The 17,872-nt window shown below is 39.5% G+C and overlaps 1 protein-coding gene across 3 annotated transcripts in view; it reads right to left on the bottom strand.

Moving 5' to 3' along the window:
• Window positions 1-17,431, bottom strand: part of MDM2 (MDM2 proto-oncogene) — a 28,991-nt gene extending 11,560 nt beyond the window's left edge. Inside the window, exons 1-7 of one of the 3 annotated variants that reach the window (XM_059186278.1) lie at window positions 17,098-17,431; window positions 16,289-16,373; window positions 12,805-12,879; window positions 10,432-10,565; window positions 8,534-8,583; window positions 4,452-4,519; window positions 4,230-4,326 (exon numbers count right to left, since the gene is read on the bottom strand). In XM_059186278.1, the coding sequence (XP_059042261.1) occupies window positions 4,230-4,326; window positions 4,452-4,519; window positions 8,534-8,583; window positions 10,432-10,565; window positions 12,805-12,879; window positions 16,289-16,369 (505 nt within the window). In that variant the 5' untranslated portion in view covers window positions 16,370-16,373; window positions 17,098-17,431. Of the gene's footprint in view, window positions 1-4,229; window positions 4,327-4,451; window positions 4,520-8,533; window positions 8,584-10,431; window positions 10,566-12,049; window positions 12,137-12,804; window positions 12,880-16,288; window positions 16,374-16,523; window positions 16,773-17,097 lie in introns of those variants that run through there. The other 2 variants (XM_059186279.1, XM_059186280.1) reach the window with 2 other exon arrangements.
• Between the last annotated feature and the right edge of the window lie 441 nt (window positions 17,432-17,872).

Raw genomic sequence — 17,872 nt, 5'->3', positions numbered from 1 at the left:
GTAAGTGTCTACTTTGGCTCTGGTCATGATCCTGGGGATCCCCTACAGGGCTCTCTGCTAAGCAGGAACCTGCTTCTCCCTATCCTTCTGCACCCCCTATTCACACATGCTCTCTGTCTCAAATGAATATAAAAAAAAAAAAAAATCTAAGATATGAAAAGGCAATTTACAGAATACAAAGAACTAATAAACATATGAAAAAATCTCCTATCTCTTACTGACCAAGGACATGCAAATTAAAACAAGATACCATTTTTCACCCATAAGAATTACGAAAGTTAAAATGAGGGAGAGTTTCAAAAGATTTGAGAGGACATTTTTATACACTGTTGGCAGAAATGTAAAATAATACATTTTGTGGGCAACCTCTATCCTAGAGATTGAAAGAGAAATACCTGCATAACCACAAGGATGTATGTGGCAAGGTGTTCACTGCAGCCTTGTACATAAGTACCAAACAGGGCTATAGGATTAAATAAACTATAATCCATATGCCTGAAATGAGTACAACTTGCACACCTCTGCTCACTCCATTTCCTTCTCTTGACCTTCCTAGCCAGAAGACCTCTTTTTCCTCAATTCCCCATGGTTATATCCTCTATTTTAAGTAATTCTGTGTTGATCTCCATAAATAGATCAAAAGTTCCTTTTTTTTTTTTTTTAAAGATTTTATTTATTTATTTGACAGACAGAGATCACAAGTAGGCAGGGAAGCAGGCTCCCCACTGAGCAGAGAGCCCGATGCGAGGCTCAATCCCAGAATCCTGGGGTTCTGACCTGAGCTGAAGGCAGAGGCTTTAACCCACTAAGCCACCCAGGCACCCCTAGATCACAAGTTCTTAATAAAAGTTCTTAGTCATGTTTGTATGCCCTGCAAAAGGTGATCTTGGTTGAAGCCTAAACCATGCTGATTCATAATTTTTACCTCCATAAATAACATTTGGGGCTTTTTTTGTGACTATTAAAGTATTACTCATTATAGAGATCTTTAAAAAATAGAAAATTTTTAAATGTATATCAACTGTAGTACTACCACTGAGATTACCATTAAAATTTTACTGTAATAATTTTCCAGTTTTTAAAATTTCCTTTTAAAAATGTATTTGAACCACACTAAAATGTACAATTTGGCAGTGGTTTTCTCTGAAATCTTCTTTTACATTACTTTTAATGGCTGCAGAAGATGGTGTCTGTGACATAGGTTCATACAAAATTTATTGTTTTTTTTAAAAAGATTTTATGAGCAGGAGGGAGAGGGAGAAGCAGACCCCCAGTGTGCAAGAAGCCTGACACAGAGCTGGATCCTAGGACCCGGAGATCATGACCTGAGCCAAAGGCAGATGCTTAACCATCTGAACCACCCACATGCCCCTATACTGTTCATTGTAATTCAACAATTTAGTCTACAAATCTGAGCACCTGCTTACTGTCTGGCACAGTGCTAGACCATGGGTATACAAAAGTGAAGTCAGCCATCATCCCTGCCACCAGTTTAATTTCAAATATCAAGGCAACTGAAACATAATTATTTATAAGCTATAATAAGCTCATTATATATAAGCTATATATAATGAGTACTATGAGAAAACAAGCAGGGAGCTAAGGAAAGGAAGAGAGAATACCTTTTCTGGCTGGTTAGAGACAGCCTCTCTGAGAAGGTCACTTTTAAGCAAAAACAGAAAAATGAGGAGCTGATCATATAAGCAGAGACAGGAAGAACTGCTGGCAGAAAAAAAAATCTGTCTGCAAACACCCTTAAAGAAGGAAGAATTTTTGACTTGAGGAACCAATTAATTAGTACAGTGGAAACAATAAAAGTGGGGGGGAAAGGCCAAAAACCAGGTTAAAGGTAGATTTTTTTTTTTAAAGATTTTATTTATTTATTTGACAGACAGAGATCACAAGGAGACAGAGAGAGAGGAGGAAGCAGGCTCCCTGCTGAGCAGAGAGCCCGATGCGGGGCTCGATTCCAGGACCCTGGGATCATGACCTGAGCCGAAAGCAGAGGCTTTAACCCACTGAGCCACCCAAGCGCCCCAGGTTAAAGGTAGATTATGGCCTTGTAGGCTGAGGGAAAAAGTGTGGTGTTTTAAGATTCTTCTTTCTTTCTTTGAGAGATAGAGAGAGAAAGAGAATACAAGCCAGGGGGAGAGGGAAAAGGAGAAGCAGACTCCCCACTAAGCAGGGAGCCCAACGTGGGATTGGATCTCAGGATCCTGGGAGCATGACATGAGCTAAAGGCAGATGCTTAACCAACTGAGCCACCCAGGTACCCCAAAAAGTGTGGGTTTTATCTGAAGTAACAAAAGCGGCAAGTGGGAAGAGTTACAATTCAATTTACCTTTTTCCATCTCTTTCAGTACTACATGATGGAACATAAAAGCAAGAGCAAGAAAAATCAGAATGCTGTTGCTATGGACAAAGAAGATATGGCAATAGCCTGAACTAGAGTGATAACATTTTCTACCATATATCTTCAATTATAAATGATGCTATAACTAGTGTCTCTACATATAAAATCTTTGAATTTCTTATTATATCTCTATAATAGATTTCTAGAAGTACAGTTACCGGAATAATAAGAACTACAAACCTTTTTATAATCCATAAAGGTCTAATACCACCAACTTATACCAACAGATACACCAATAGTACATCAGTACCAATACACAAGCTAACAAGAATGAGTCAAAAATTCATCTCTGCTAATTTGATAGCCTAGGAAAGACACTTCTGTATTTTTTTATTGTGTATAAAGCGAAATCACTAAAATCCATCCCCTCCCTCCTATTTATCAGTCATTTGTATTTACTATGAGAATCTTGGGTTTTTTCCCTTTTGGCTATATGGATTTTAGTATTTTAATCAATTACAGGGGATTTTTTTTTAAAGATTTATTTATTTATTTGATTGAGAGAGAGCATTAGAGGGGAGAAGGTCAGAGGGAGAAGCAGACTCCCCATGGAGCCAGGAGCCCGATGTGGGACTCGATCCCAGGACTCTGGGATTACGACCTGAGCCGAAGGCAGTCGTTTAACCAACTGAGCCACCCAGGTGATGCCCTTACAGGGGATTTTTAAAAAAAAGATTTTATTTATTTGACAAATAGAGATCATAAGTAGGCAGAGAGGCAGGCAGAGAGAGAGGAGGAAGCAGGCTTCCCACTGAGGAGAGAGCCCAAGGCGGAGCTTGATCCCAGGACCCTGGGATCATGACCCAAGCGGAAGGCAGAGGCTTTAACCGACTGAGCCACCCAGGTGCCCCATAGGGGAACTTTTTATGTAATAAGGGTATAGCACTGTCAAGTTTAAGGTGAATATCCTTCAAATACATTATCTCATTTCTCTTTAAAACTTATTTGGAATTCATTTTGGCATATGGTACAGACAGAACTTGTTTTTTCTTCCCCAGATAACTAACCATTTGTTTCAGTCCCATGGAGTTAACAAAATATCCTCTGTCCTTACCGCCCTCTGCCCTCATGTACACTCTAGTCCAGGTTTGTTGATTCTATCTCACTGATCTGCTGAACTCTTCTTTCATCTGAATCATACAGTTTTAGTCAGTATGACTTTTGACCAGGCAACAGCCTCCTCCACTACCTTTTCTCTGTAAAAATATTTTAGCTATTTTATCTCATCTTCAGGTCTAAAGGTTACTCATTTTGCTTATTTTAAACTCAGTGGTGTGTTTTGTCACTTATGAGAAACAACAAATATTTTAACTGGTAAGGTAACTAAGGACTAAAATAAGAGTTTATACACTTGTTCTCTATAGGCTGCTGGCTAACTATGAATTCCAGTGGAGCCCGGAAACTGTGCCTGCTATAGTCAATCAGAAAAATGTTGCTAAGAAAGCAATTTTTAAACCAAATAAATCACATAAAATTAAGAATGAAACTCAGAGGGGCGCCTGAGTGGCTCAGTGGGTTAAGCCGCTGCCTTCGGCTCAGGTCATGATCTCAGGGTCCTGGGACCGAGCCCCGCATTAGATTCTCTGCTCAGTGGGGAGCCTGCTTCCTCCTCTCTCTCTCTCTGCCTGCCTCTCTGCCTCCTTGTGATCTCTGTCAAATAAATAAATAAAATCTTAAAAAAAAAAAGAATGAAACTCAGAAATTCACCTAAAGAAAAAAAAAGAAAAAGCACAATTTCATTAAGTCTAAATGCATTAATTTTATTAGAGAATAAAGAGTAAAAAGCTGTTTTAAAGTGTTAAATAATCATATATACCTGTCTCACTAATTGTTCTCCTTCTAGATGAGGTAGATGGTCTAGAAACCAAATCTGAAGATGAAGGTTTCTCTTCCTGCAACTCTTGCACAGGGTCCTAAGCATCCAAGAGGGGGAAAAACAAACAAAAACGAACTTTTAACACCAGGAAGCTAAAAATAATTAAAAATAACCTAACTTTCAAGAAACATAAAACAAGAATGTGTTCATTTCAAAGATTACCTTTTGATCACTCCCACCTTCAAGGTGACACCTATTTTCACTCACAGATGTGCCTGAATCTGATGATTCTGATGGGGGGGGATAAACAACATAACAACAGAGAATCACAAAATAGGAAAAAAAAACTAGTCTGTCAATCCAAGACAAACTCCTTACACAATTTAACCTTTCAACAAACAGTAAATGTGTATCTCCCAGGAGCCAAACCCATGCTAGATACTGGAGATGTACATAAGATAATTCAATTTTATTTTAATTTTTTAAAGACCTTATTCATCTATTTGACAGAGATCACAAGTAGACAGAGAGACAGACAGAGAGGAAGGAAGGGAAGCAGGCTCCCCGCTGAGCAGAGGGCCCGACGCCGGGCTCCATTCCAGGACCCCAGGACCATGACCCGAGCTGAGGGCAGAGGCTTTATCCCACTGAGCCACCCAGGTGCCCTAAGATAATTCAATTTTAATACAGAGTAGTTTTCATTAAGAGTAACAAAAGTATAATAAACAGGATAAAAGAAGTATTATAAGGTAAATCAGTGAAGAGCACAGAGCAATGATTATTTGGTAGGGACAGGGCCGGGTCTGAGGAAAAAAGAATCAGAAATAGTTTCACGTAGTAGAATTTAAAGCAACAGGACTAAAAAAAGGCTATTCCAGACTGAGGAAGGAACACCCTATGAAAAAAGCACCCAGAAATGAATTACCAATGCTTTGTTGTGGGGAATTACAGGGAGTCAATCATTCCTGGTATACAAGCAGGATGACAAAGGACCCTGTGTGTCTTGTGAAACTGCACAAGGAAGGCAACAAAGCTGCACCTTTGCCCTCAAGCCTGCATCATCGCATTCCTCCCAGCAACACTTCAGAAGCTGCCCTGTGGCACTGCTGCAGCCACTCACCATTAAAAAGGTTTAATCCAATAGATAGAACCAATTTGGTAGCTCACAGCAAATTTTTTATCCAGGGAACAATAAGGAACCCCTAACTTGTCATTTTAAGCAGAGGAGCAACAAATTACTTTGGCAAAATAGAAGAAAAAGAGAGCAGAGGCAGGGAAGCCAGTACTAAACAGTTACAGCAATAATACAAATGTCAAAATATTAAAGCCTAAACTAAGGCATGGAAAAAAAATCAATTCCAGAGAAGTTAAAAAGGTAAAAACCAGCAAGGCCTGGTGTCTGATATAAAAGGCAAGGGAGGGGCACCTGGGTGGCTCAGTGGGTTAAGCCACTGCCTTCGGCTCAGGTCATGATCTCAGTGTCCTGGGATCGAGCCCCGCATGGGGCCCTCTGCTCAGCAGGGAGCCTGCTTCCCCCTCTGTCTCTGCCTGCCTCTCTGCCTACTTGTGATCTCTCTCTCTGTCAAATAAAATAAATAAAATCTTTAAAAAAAAAAAAAAAAGGCAAGGGAGAAAGGTGTCAAGGACTCCCAAGATTCTGCCCTGGATGGATAAATGGGTGGTACCATTCACCAAGAGAGAAACTTCAGAAGGTAAACAGATTAAGAAGGAAAGATAATGAATTAAGTGGATGAAACTCATTCAGGTAGATGGGTTTAATTCATAGATGGATGTACAGACCTAGAGCTCCCAAGACAAAATTTCAGATAGGAAATATGCAGTTGCCAAAGGTCATAATTAAATACTCTTTGTTATTCCCTTGGAAGCATTTTCATTTTAAAAGGTATGTCAGGCCCATGCATCAGTATTTTGGAATTATTCACATTATCATAATAGTTTCTTTATATTATGGGTTATGTATTATACTGATTTTAAGTTGTACATATAGACAGGTTATATTTTGTTTTAATAGAAGACCTGTTACAATTCAGATATAATAAAAAGGAAGTACTAGGTGTGACAGGTTGAGAACAGTTACAGGAGTTCTAAAGTTAATTCTACTAACTAAAACCTGAAACAAACCCAGAATGGAAATAACCTAAGTAATCTACAGGTTACCATCTCACTAATATAATTTTCCTAGTAATCTAACAAGGTTTCTTTACATGAATGAATGATCACATCAGGAATAATATTTAAGAAAACTGAAAATACTACTATAATAATATAGTTGTTTGTCTTATTTGCCTTCATTTGATTTCATAAAGAGCTTTGTAAAACATTAAAACATATCACCCGTCTAACAGTCACTTTTACTCTAAGATAAGACAGTGATGCCCTTTTCTGGGTCTTAAGTCCTAACTATGGAAGAGGATTCAACTCAACACATTTATTAAACATCCTATTAATAAAATACTGTAGTGTTGATGCATAATACAAACCTGATTAGGATACAAAAAAAGAAATACAAACAAGTATAGTAAAACAACTTAACAATAAAGTCTCAATACAGACTAGTAGAAGGACAAAACAGTGGCCAGTTCACTGCAGGAAGTAAACAAGCTTCTGAGAACAGTTTTTTTTTTTTTTTTAAAGATTTTATTTATTTATTTGACAGAGAGAGATCACAAGCAGGCAGAGAGGCAGGCAGAGAGAGAGGAGGAGGAAGCAGGCTCCCTGCTGAGCAGAGAGCCCGATCCAGGACTCGATCCCAGGACCCTGAGATCATGACCTGAGCCAAAGGCAGCGGCTTAACCCACTGAGCCACCCAGGCGCCCCTGAGAACAGTTTTTAATTGTAATTCAAAACTGGGCTTTAAAAGGTCTATGGCGTGTTGGGAGCCAGCTCCTACTGCTACTCAAAGCAAACTGTGTATCTTTCTTACCAACTCCATATATGTAGCCTGAAAATGGCCAAGGTGGGAGTTACTTACACCATGGAACTCAGCAAACACCAAAAATCAAGGCTTTTCCCCCTGAAAAGTGGGTTGCTAAACATTTATCAGCATATCACTGTATATGTTTATCCTCTGAAATAAGAACCCAATGCTTTCATCAGAGTATCCAAGGAGTATGTAACCCAAAAATAACCAGTTAAGAACTGCAAGTCTACGGTAAGGAACTTAAATGCCACTTACCTGAATAAATTGATAAAAGTTTTGTCTATTATAAAAAACAAACAAAAAAGGGCTCATCCATTCAAACTGTCCTACTTAGGTATCTGTATTACTTCCCAAGCCTTTCAAAACATGTTTCAAGGTTTGATCATATGTTGAGTAAGCATGGCCTTGAAATTATCTACCTTTCAGAAACAACAAATGTTGGTGAAAAAGGAACCCTCATGCACTGTTGGAGAGAATGCAAACTGGTGCAATCACTATGAAAAACAGTACGGAGGTTTCTCAGAAATTAAAAACAGAATCATCACTGATCTGGTAATTCCACTACTGAGTATTTACCCAAAGAATACAAAAACACCAATTTGAAAAGATATATGCAACATCATTTACAATAGCCAAATTATGAAAGCAGCGTAACTGTCCATCAATAAATAAATGGATAAAGATGTGGTATATATATACACAATAGAATAGTATTCAGCCATTAAAAAGAAAAGAAAGAAAGCAAGCCTGCCATTTGCAACATTATGGATGGACCTAGAGAAAATAACGTTAAGTGAAATCAGTCAGAGAAAGACAAATATCACGATTTCACTCATATATGAAATTTAAGAAACAAAACCAAGAAAAAAGAGACAAACCAAAAACCAGATTCATAACCATAGAGAACAAATGATGGTTACCAGACGGTAGGTGTGTAGGGGAATGGGTTAAACAGGTGATGGGGATTGAGGAGAGCACTTGTCACGATAAGCAACTGCTAATGTATACGGAATTGCTGAATCACTGCATTGCAAAGGTGAAACTAATATAACACAGTATATTAACTACACTGAAATTAAAATAAAAATATAATTTAAAAATAAAGTGTTTAATAAATGTTTGTGAAACCTCCCCCCACCGCCAAAAAAAACAAACAGAAATGATCTTTCAAAACAAATTCTAATACTGATATCCCAAGGCTTAAATTGATGGAATAAGGTATTTAACTTTACATATCTCAAATATGCATTAGAACCTTAGTATTACGTTGTTTTAGTTCATGTAGTTCATTTCTTCCTGTTAAATGACTCCACATACACAGAATGTGTTCAAAATACTTTTATGGTATTCAAAATTAACTTACCATGCTGATTGACTACTACCAAGTTTCTGTAGATCATTGTATATATTTTCCTTGTAGGGAGGAAAAGAAAAAATATGTACTTTAAAATAAAAATGTACTAAACTGGACTTGACCAGACTTTTAAATACATATTAGTATGAACTATACTCTACACAAACTAAATTTTAAATCACTGTATACAAACTATATCACTGGCAAGCTTCTAGGTCCTAAAAAGCAATCATGATAATTAGCTGCACAATGATTATATACAGTTACTCTTACTAATCGCGAAGGTCTCTCCAGCTGAAAAGACTTAGTATCTCCATTTCCTGAAATGTGCCTTATTTGGACTTTACCAAAAGACCCAAGGGAATGGGTGTGAATGCAGAAAGCAGGTTGAAACATGTATTTTCAAACAGAAAGTTTTTAGCCCTGTGCTTAAAGCTTAGAAGCAGACTGCCTAAAAAGGCAGTGTGTCACACAAAACCCACTATAGGGGAACTTGATTTTGACTTCTATTAACCATGGACCAATCACCTAATGGATTTTCTTTCCTGATCTTAAAATCTATTAAAAGATTCATCTTTTAATAGATTCATCTTTTAATAAATACAGACTGAAAAGCTACTATGAACCACTGTTCTAGAAATGGGAAAAAAGGAATAAAATTGTTTCAGGTGAAAAGTATTCATCCCATTTATTAAGGTATACATGCATGCTAAGGCTCCACACAGACCGTACTAAACCAAATGGGAAAAGGAATTCCAAATGTAAGGCAAGAAAGACTGCAAAAAGTCTTCATTTCCCAGTAAAGTAATTCTAGAAATGTTATCTGGGTTAAATTCAGCTGATTAAGTGCTATAATGCTATATGACAAAATCTCTAGAGTAAGGCTCAAACTTAAGCCTTTACCACAGTGTAATCTAAAGACTGTCTTTTGACAGTAAGTGCAATAATAATATTCTTTAACACACAGTAACTGTGACTAACATTTTTAAAGATTTTATTTATTTACTTGTCAGAGAGTGCGCACGTGCACACAAGCTGGGTGGGGGGTGGGTAGCAGCAGGCAGAGGGAGAACCAGGCTCCCCCAAGAGCGAGAAGCCTGATGCGGGACCAATCCCAGGACCCTGGGATCAAGACCTGAGCCAAAGGCAGATGCTTAACCAACCATGAGCCACCCAGGCGTCCCAATTTTTTTTTTTTAAGATTTTATTTATTTATGGAGTGCCTGGGTGGCTCAGTGGGTTAAGCCTCTGTCAGGGATCAAGCCCTCCATCGGGCTCTCTGCTCAGCGGGAAGCCTGCTTCCTCTTCTCTCTGCCTGCCTCTCTGCCTACTTGTGATCTCTGTCTGTCAAGTGAATATATAAAACCTTAAAAAAAAAAAAAGAAGCTTTTATTTATTTATTTATATGAGAGAGAGCATGCACGAGCCAGGGGAGAGGGAGAGTAAGAAGCATGCTCCCTGCTAATCAGGGAGCCTGACTAAGGGCTCAATCCCAGGACCCTGAGATCATGATCTGAGCCAAAGTGAAACACTTAACTGAGTCACCTAGATGTCCCTGAGACTAATATTTAAATGATTCCTATGTGTCAAACACACACATTGTCTCTCTATAACCTCGACATGAGGTATTTGTATTATGTCTACAAATAGGGTAAACTGAGGCTTGAGAGAGTTATCAGTTTACCTAGACACAGCTAGTAAATGAGAGCTAGGTCTCAAACCTGGGTTTATAAGATTCCACAACTGAGATTCTAAAGCAATATGCTATATTACTAAATTAAATTTTAGCACCTTTTATATAATATAAACAGCAACAATTTTTCTCTGACAAAAGGCAGTGAAGATAGAGGTAAACTGAAATGTTTGCCCAGTTGGCTTTTTACAATACACTAAGCTGAAGAATTTACCTGTGCTCTTTCACAGAGAAGCTTGGCACTCCAAACAAATCCCCTAGAAGATCATTGGAACAATACACAATATGCTGTTGCTTCTCATCATATAATCGTTTAGTCATAATATACTGGCCAAGATAAAATATAACCTGAAATAGAAATAGGATTTCTGAGCATTAAAGAAAATTAAATGTTAGTTTCAAATACATTCAGTATCTCATTTATCTAAAAATGGTTAAACAACCTGCAACCAGACCCATAAATGTCTGAAATAACAACCATTCTTGTCTCTTAAAAAAGCTCTTAAATCTTCTCCTTTTAATCTGATGGGAGTAGACACTCTTTCTCCAACTCACTTAAATCAAGTGTGTATGATAGACTTTAACTCTGCCCAGATACCTAGGTAATACATACTAGGAAGAAGGGAAAAGGCAGCAAAATGCAAAACCAGTGAGAGCAATAAAAAGCTGCAAAATCAAAACATCAACTAAAACAAAGCAGTGACCTAGAGTCATTTAGCAAATAGTAAACAGTCCCAAACACCATACATCTCAACAGCCTCTGAGGTCATCGCGGATGAGAACCACAGGAAAGTGACCAATTATATCTACACAACAGTTTGGAAGAATTCTGTGAATAAAATAAACTCTTGAAGATGTCAATATAATCTAGGAATAATAATCAAAATAGCAACCCTGAATCATGCGTATCCAGTTAAACTCTGTATGCTCCACTAAGACAAAGAAGTGATACATCTTAAGACATCCACATACAAACCTATTAACCACCTAAATATGCACGAATTTTTCTTTTTACAGTTTAGACGTACTTCTACAAGTACTGTTTCATTCTTCTGATATTTCATAGAATTGTTTTCACTGTATTAGAGATAAGGAAATGGGACCCAGTCTCCTGACTACTAGTCCAGTTTTTTTTCTACTATCCCATACTAGCTGTCATCACTCTTCCATTTGCCCCAGAACAAAGATCCTGCAACATATATAAATATGTATATATTACTATTAGATGGTTTTGCATAAGCATTCTACACCTTTATAATGGCCCAATCAATTTTCTCCTCCTTTCTACTATTATACGCATGCCTGTTGTTTCCTTAACCAATTAATCACATGATGATAATGAGGTCAAACCCAAGTCATCAGCCCTAAATGCATCCTTAACCTTGAAAATATCTCGACACTTCCCTGCAAGCTCCCCTACCATCTGTAGATTTAACTGGTTAAGCAGGCCTCAAACTTAAAGGAATATTCCCTGGTGACTATGGATTGAAGATAAGTTGGTAAGTGGAAAGGAAGAAGAGAACCTACACACCTACCAAACATCCCTAAAGGAATTTCACAAAAAGTGTGGCTGAAAAGGAAAATGGTGCAGAGTCTCTTCCTGACCCACTATCCTGATGTAGGTAAGTTACTTCAGTGTTTTAAGCAATCTGGGCCCCATAAACTAAGTGGGAGAGATGGGGGGAAAGGCACATTTCATTCACAATGAAATTTTGCCTAAGATGGCCCAATCTCTCACTGAAAATCATGCTTCTGTGCACAAATTTAAAGCTAGAGAACATTACATTGAAATGTATCCATTAAATAGAACATATGTTCATGAATCAGCTCACCTCTATCCCAGAAAGATCAGTATACTGTACTCATGTATCTCTAGTGCAGAAGTTCTTAACCTGGGATCCATGGATGCCCAAGAAGTCCTTGGATAGAATTCAAGGGGTCCATTAATTTGGATGGAAAAAAATTTTCTATCGATATTTTCACTAACTTTTAACTGAAATTTAGCTTTTCCTATTATGAATATAGGCAACAAACCACAAAGTATTAATAATACCTGTGATTTCTGTCACCAATACAAATCACAAGTGCTTTCACATCATACTATGCTTACTGTAAACATCTGAAAATACTAACTATACTCCTCACTACTTTGAAATTACATTTATTACATCTGCTGCTAAATCTTTTTATTTAATGTGTTAATTAAAAAAATACACTCAAAAGAGCACATATATCACAAAATTGTCTACTATTTTGATAACTCTTTTACATAATTTGTTTCCTTTGTAATCCTATACATTTTGGTTCATGCATTTAGAAACAGGATTCTGAGTAGACTACCAGTCTGCCAAGTGTGTCCATAGCACAAAAATGCTAAGAACCCCTACAGAGCCTCCCTCTGTCTCACAGTTCCTAGTGAGAAATGATATTCAAGTATAATTAGAATTTCAGCTTTAAATTATAGTCCAAATGACAATACTTCGTATTACTGCTTACTAAAAAATCCCTCAATATAGCCAATTTCTCCCCATGACTACATGTTATTAGCAAGATATTAGTTATCTTGTTAACTCTTAATTTAGCTTACCTCTTTCATAGTATAAGTGTCTTTTTGTGCACCAACAGACTTTAACAACTTCAAAAGCAAAGGCTTTGGTCTAACCTACAAAGAACAAAAAGCTGCTATTATACTTCCAAAATTATTCCACAACTGTAAGCCCCACAGCAAGCATTTCCATGAAGATTTTCAGTAAAGGTAGGAGTTATATTTAACATCTCACAAGGTTAGAACTCAAAATCTAAGTCATAATGTTTTCACTAAATGTAACAGTCTATAGAAACTGAGTATCATAGACTGTCAAGGCAATTTGGAAAAAAATGCTGAGATTTCATTACTATGCAAATAATCACAGAATCCTCAAGTATCATTAGTTGCAATCAAACATAATATCCATGCCAAGGCAGTGAAAATTAATTCTCTTTCCTCCAGCCATTTCTATTATCTGCTTAATACCTTACAAACTTAACTATAAATGGAATTCTCCAATGAGATTACCATGAACTAAACTGCAAAATCCAAGAGAAAAGGGTAAGTCTTCAGGGTAAATCTGTTTCCCAATCTTTTCTTTCCACACATCAGGCTCCTGAAAGCTGGAGGATTTAAATAACTAACAAGGATAATTAAGAGCAGATCTGAGGCTGCAACTCACAACCCTCAACTACAAATCAGCATTTTCTTCCTACCACATCATGCTGCCTCTTAGTGGGTCTACTTTTCAAAGACCTACTGACAAACACTTATTGAACTTTTACCATGCACCAGACAGTGCTAGGTATCATGGGGGGGGGCGGGGAGGATAAATACAACAGGAGTTGTATTCAAGGAACCTACCAACTAGATCAAGGGCCAATTTTTTTCTATAAAGAGCAAAATAGTAAGTTTTAAGCTTTTCCTCCCAGATGGTCTAACTCAAAAGTACAGATATGTAAACCAAAGGCCATGACTACATTTCAATAAAACTGTATTTACAAAAATAGGTGGAAAGCCAAATATGGCCCACAGGCTATAGTGTGTCTGACCCTGATCTAGAGGTTTTGCAAGTGGTATTGAGAAATAACTGTCAAGCAGGCGGGAATATAAGATATTCTTTCTCCCCGTTGCTGCATCAAAATCTTTAAAGCTCAGGTGTTTTTTAAGATTTTTATTTATTTATTTGACAGAGAGAAATCACAAGTAGACGGAGAGGTAGGCAGAGAGAGAGAGGGAAGCAGGCTCCCTGCTGAGCAGAGAGCCTGATGCGGGACTCGATCCCAGGACCCTGAGATCATGACCTGAGCCGAAGGCAGCGGCTTAACCCACTGAGCCACCCAGGCGCCCCTAAAGCTCAAGTGTCTTTATAGCTTGCCACCACCACACAGACTGGTGCCTTTGTACCTCTCTTCAAGATACTCCAGTCCTTTGCCTAACTTTAAAATCTAACAGTATCTCAGTTTGGAATCTAACTCTCAAAAGCAGATTTAAGAAAATTGCCTATTTCCAACTAATCAACAGACTATATTATTTAATAACCAAAAAACTGGGCACCTGGGTGGCTCAGTCATCTGCCTTCAGCTCAGGTCATAATCCCGGGGTCCTGAGAGCCCCAATCCAGCTCCCTGCTCAGGGTGAAGACTGCTTCTCCCTCTCCCTCAGCACCCTTCTCCTGCTCACACTCACTTTCTCTCTCTCTCAAACAAATAAAATCTTTAAAAATAATAATAATAACCACAAATCTTAAAATACACAGTAAGTGCAGTATTCAATCATTAACTACAAACTGTGTTCTGATCACACCTTTTTGTGGGTATCCTTACACATACACTTTACTTTCAGGCTACTTAAAGAATGAACTCTCTCTTGAGAGATAAAAAATTACTTTTTTTCCCCCTCTTAAAATTTTATGTATGTTATATTAAGTTCAAACTTCACAGAACAACTCAAAGTAAAAATCTGCAATAGAAAGCCATCACTTTATTAAGACCTAAAAGACATGCAATAAGAAAACCATAAAAGAAAATACCATTCTTAATCTTACATTTAACAACAAAAAGATATATTCCAAATGAAGATCTAGATGTGAAAATCAAAAATACTACCAGAAAATACAGGACTATAGCTGTATAATCCTGGGATGGGAGACGTCTTCCAAAGCTTGATATGAAACGCAAAAACCAACAAGTCAATAAATTTGACTTCATAAAAACATTCTCAATAGGAAAAACACAACAAAATTAAATGCAACCTTTTTAAATGATAAAAGTTACATATATTTGGGTGCCTGGGTGGCTCAGTTGGTTAAGAGAATGCCTTCAGCTCAGGTCATGATCCTGGAGTCCCAGGATCGAGTACCGGGGGAATCATCTCCCTCTGACCCTCCCCCCTCTCGTGCTCTCTCTCTCTCAATTCTCTCTCTCAAAAAAATAAATAAAATCTTTAAAAATAAAATAATATAAAAGAAGTCTGAATATTAATTTCTTTAAAAAATAAAGTTACAAATATTTGAAACACACAGAGCTACTAGAAATTAAGAAAAACACAATAAACCTAAAGGAAAAGTGGACGGACAAGACCAAGCAAATCCCAGAAGAAATAAATGATTTAACAAATGACAATATGCCCAATCTCAAGAGAGATCAGGGAAATACAAATATAAACAATGATATAGAATCTTTTACCACAAAAACAGCAAAATAATAATAAAAATTGACAATATTAAAAAACTGATAATATTCAGTGTTGGTAGTGGTGTAAACTTTCACAATCTTTTGTTAGCAAGTCATGAATAGCAATCAAATATATGCACAGTTTAGGACCCAGAAGTTTACTTCTGTATACAAAATCTTACAGGAGTCACGTAACACAGGATACACATACAAAGCAGGACTATTTGTAATACTCAAAAACTAAAGGCAATATTTAAAAAACCTATCTGAAAAAACCTATAGCAGAGGCATAAATTTTTAGAAAGGTACACTAATGCTTTGGAACACTAGGGAGCCATTAAACAGAATTCTATAAATTCATTGACATGGATGGAATATGCACCACACCTGTCTTAACAAAACAGGACAATAACAGATTAAAATTTGCCCTTATATAGAGACACAGGAAAAATCTGAAAGAAGACGTGGTTTAAAAAAAAAGACTAGAATTTTCAAAAGCTTTCACTTTTTACATTTCTGTAATGCCTAAAATCTTTACAAGCATGAATTGCTTTTATGACTTTTAGACATCTAATAAGTTAAATGCTGACAAGTCAAAATAGAAAAAAAAAAAATCAGTCAGTAACAAACATAACTTCAGCATCCATGCTGAATGGAACTCAATTCTAAATCCAGGGTGATAAAGGACGAAGAAAATAAATACCGAGTCCTACGGTCAGCTTTTACATTTGTCCCCGGCATCAACGGCAGAATTTAAGCTGTGTACACACTTTCCCTTAGAGGACAATACTGTAAATGGGGTCTATGGAATTTAGTAGATCACCTCATAAAATAATCTTAAAAGTTACACTTGAGACAAAGATACCAACCAGGGTCTCTTGTTCCGAAGCTGGAATCTGTGAGGTGCTTACAGCACCATCAGTAGACACAGACATGTTGGTATTGCACATTTGCCTATAAGTGGGAAAAAGAACACAAGATAAAAACTTGAAATAATGAAACGTCTGTGGAAAAAAACCAGAGTCCTACAGAAAGGATATAAATAATGCCCTTAAGTACTGCACTTAGGAAAACCAAAGCCAGTAGTCGCAAGCGGGTCCTTACCTGGATCAGGGTAGACTAAGTGCTCTACGTCGCTGACCCCGGGTACCTATCTGCAATCGCCGGCGAACACAGCTGGGGGAAAGCCTGGTTTAAATAGCCCCAGCTGGAGACAAGTCAGGGCTTAGCTCCTCTGACTGCGTCTTAGGAACGTGTCCGAACTTGACCAGCCCAAAGGGAAACGCTGAGTCAACGTGCCCACAGAACCGGCCCAAACTCGCCCAGACACGGCGCCCGGTTCACGCAGGCTACCGAGCAGGCACCTGTCAATATCCCGGCCGGGAGCCGGGAGCCGGCAGACCCCGGCGCAGCCCCCCCCCCCGCCCACGTGACCTTTACCCCGACCACCCGCCCGCCCGACTCGGGGGCCCGAAACCCCGCCCTCCTCCCCGGCGGCGACAACCTCGCGTCCTACCAACAAAAACCTCCCCAAACCCACGTGCCCCGCGCCTCCCCCCACCACCACCACCAAACGCACAAAGGCAGCGAGCGGGATAGAGGCTGCAAACGACTGCGCGCAGGGAGACCCAAGTCACAAAACAGACCCAGAACTGCTCACGCGCTTCCCGGCCGGTACCTGCTCTTCACCAAGCGGCGTTGTCCGCGCCTGGAGTAGGGGGGTGGCGGAGACCCTCGAGACTCCCAAGTTCCCTTCACTGGGCGCGCAGAAGCCCGACGCTCTGGGCCTCAGCGACCATTTCACTCGCGGGGCCCAGGCCCCCGGGGCGCTCCCTCGCACCAGGTCCAGAGAAGGAGGCCCCTGGCGGCGAAAGCGGCAGGACCTCAGTCAGGGGAGTCAGGGCTACCTCCGAGGCTGCGGCTCTTGCTCCATTTTCCTTCCAGCCACACAGGGCCACAGAGGCCCCACAAGTAGCCGAGCCAGCCGAGGTACGCCCGATGCGCGCCCCCTACTGCCCGAAGGGAGCGCGCCGGAAGCCGCGGCTCATCCGGGCGTTTACGCGCGCGCCCAGCCACCACCGCGTTAGCCAATTAGGGGAGGGGGCTGGGCCGGCCGCCTCCGCCAAGGGGCGGCCCGGGAGCGCGCGCGCGCTCCGCTTCAGGGTGGGAGGGGCGACGGGGCCGCCGCGCTACTGCCGGGCGTCGGCCGCTGGAGCCGCTGGGGTGGGGTTCGGCCCGGCCCAGCCCGCCGCGCCTCGTTTGGCGCGCGACCCTAGGGACTTCAGCCGTTGTGCTATTTCTGTCTGTCATGTGTTTACAACTCCCGGCCGTGGTGGAAACGGCAGGCACCAGGAGTATTTAAGTGCCGCGAGCAGAAACGAAACCAAAATGAACCGCTGTGCGATATATTAAGCCCACACCGCCAGCTACTGGAGTTGTACACAAATGAGTTA

Source organism: Mustela lutreola, chromosome 8 (genome assembly GCF_030435805.1).
Source record: "Mustela lutreola isolate mMusLut2 chromosome 8, mMusLut2.pri, whole genome shotgun sequence".
Taxonomy (NCBI): Eukaryota; Metazoa; Chordata; class Mammalia; order Carnivora; family Mustelidae; genus Mustela; species Mustela lutreola.
This window is presented reverse-complemented; position numbering and strand designations above follow the sequence as displayed.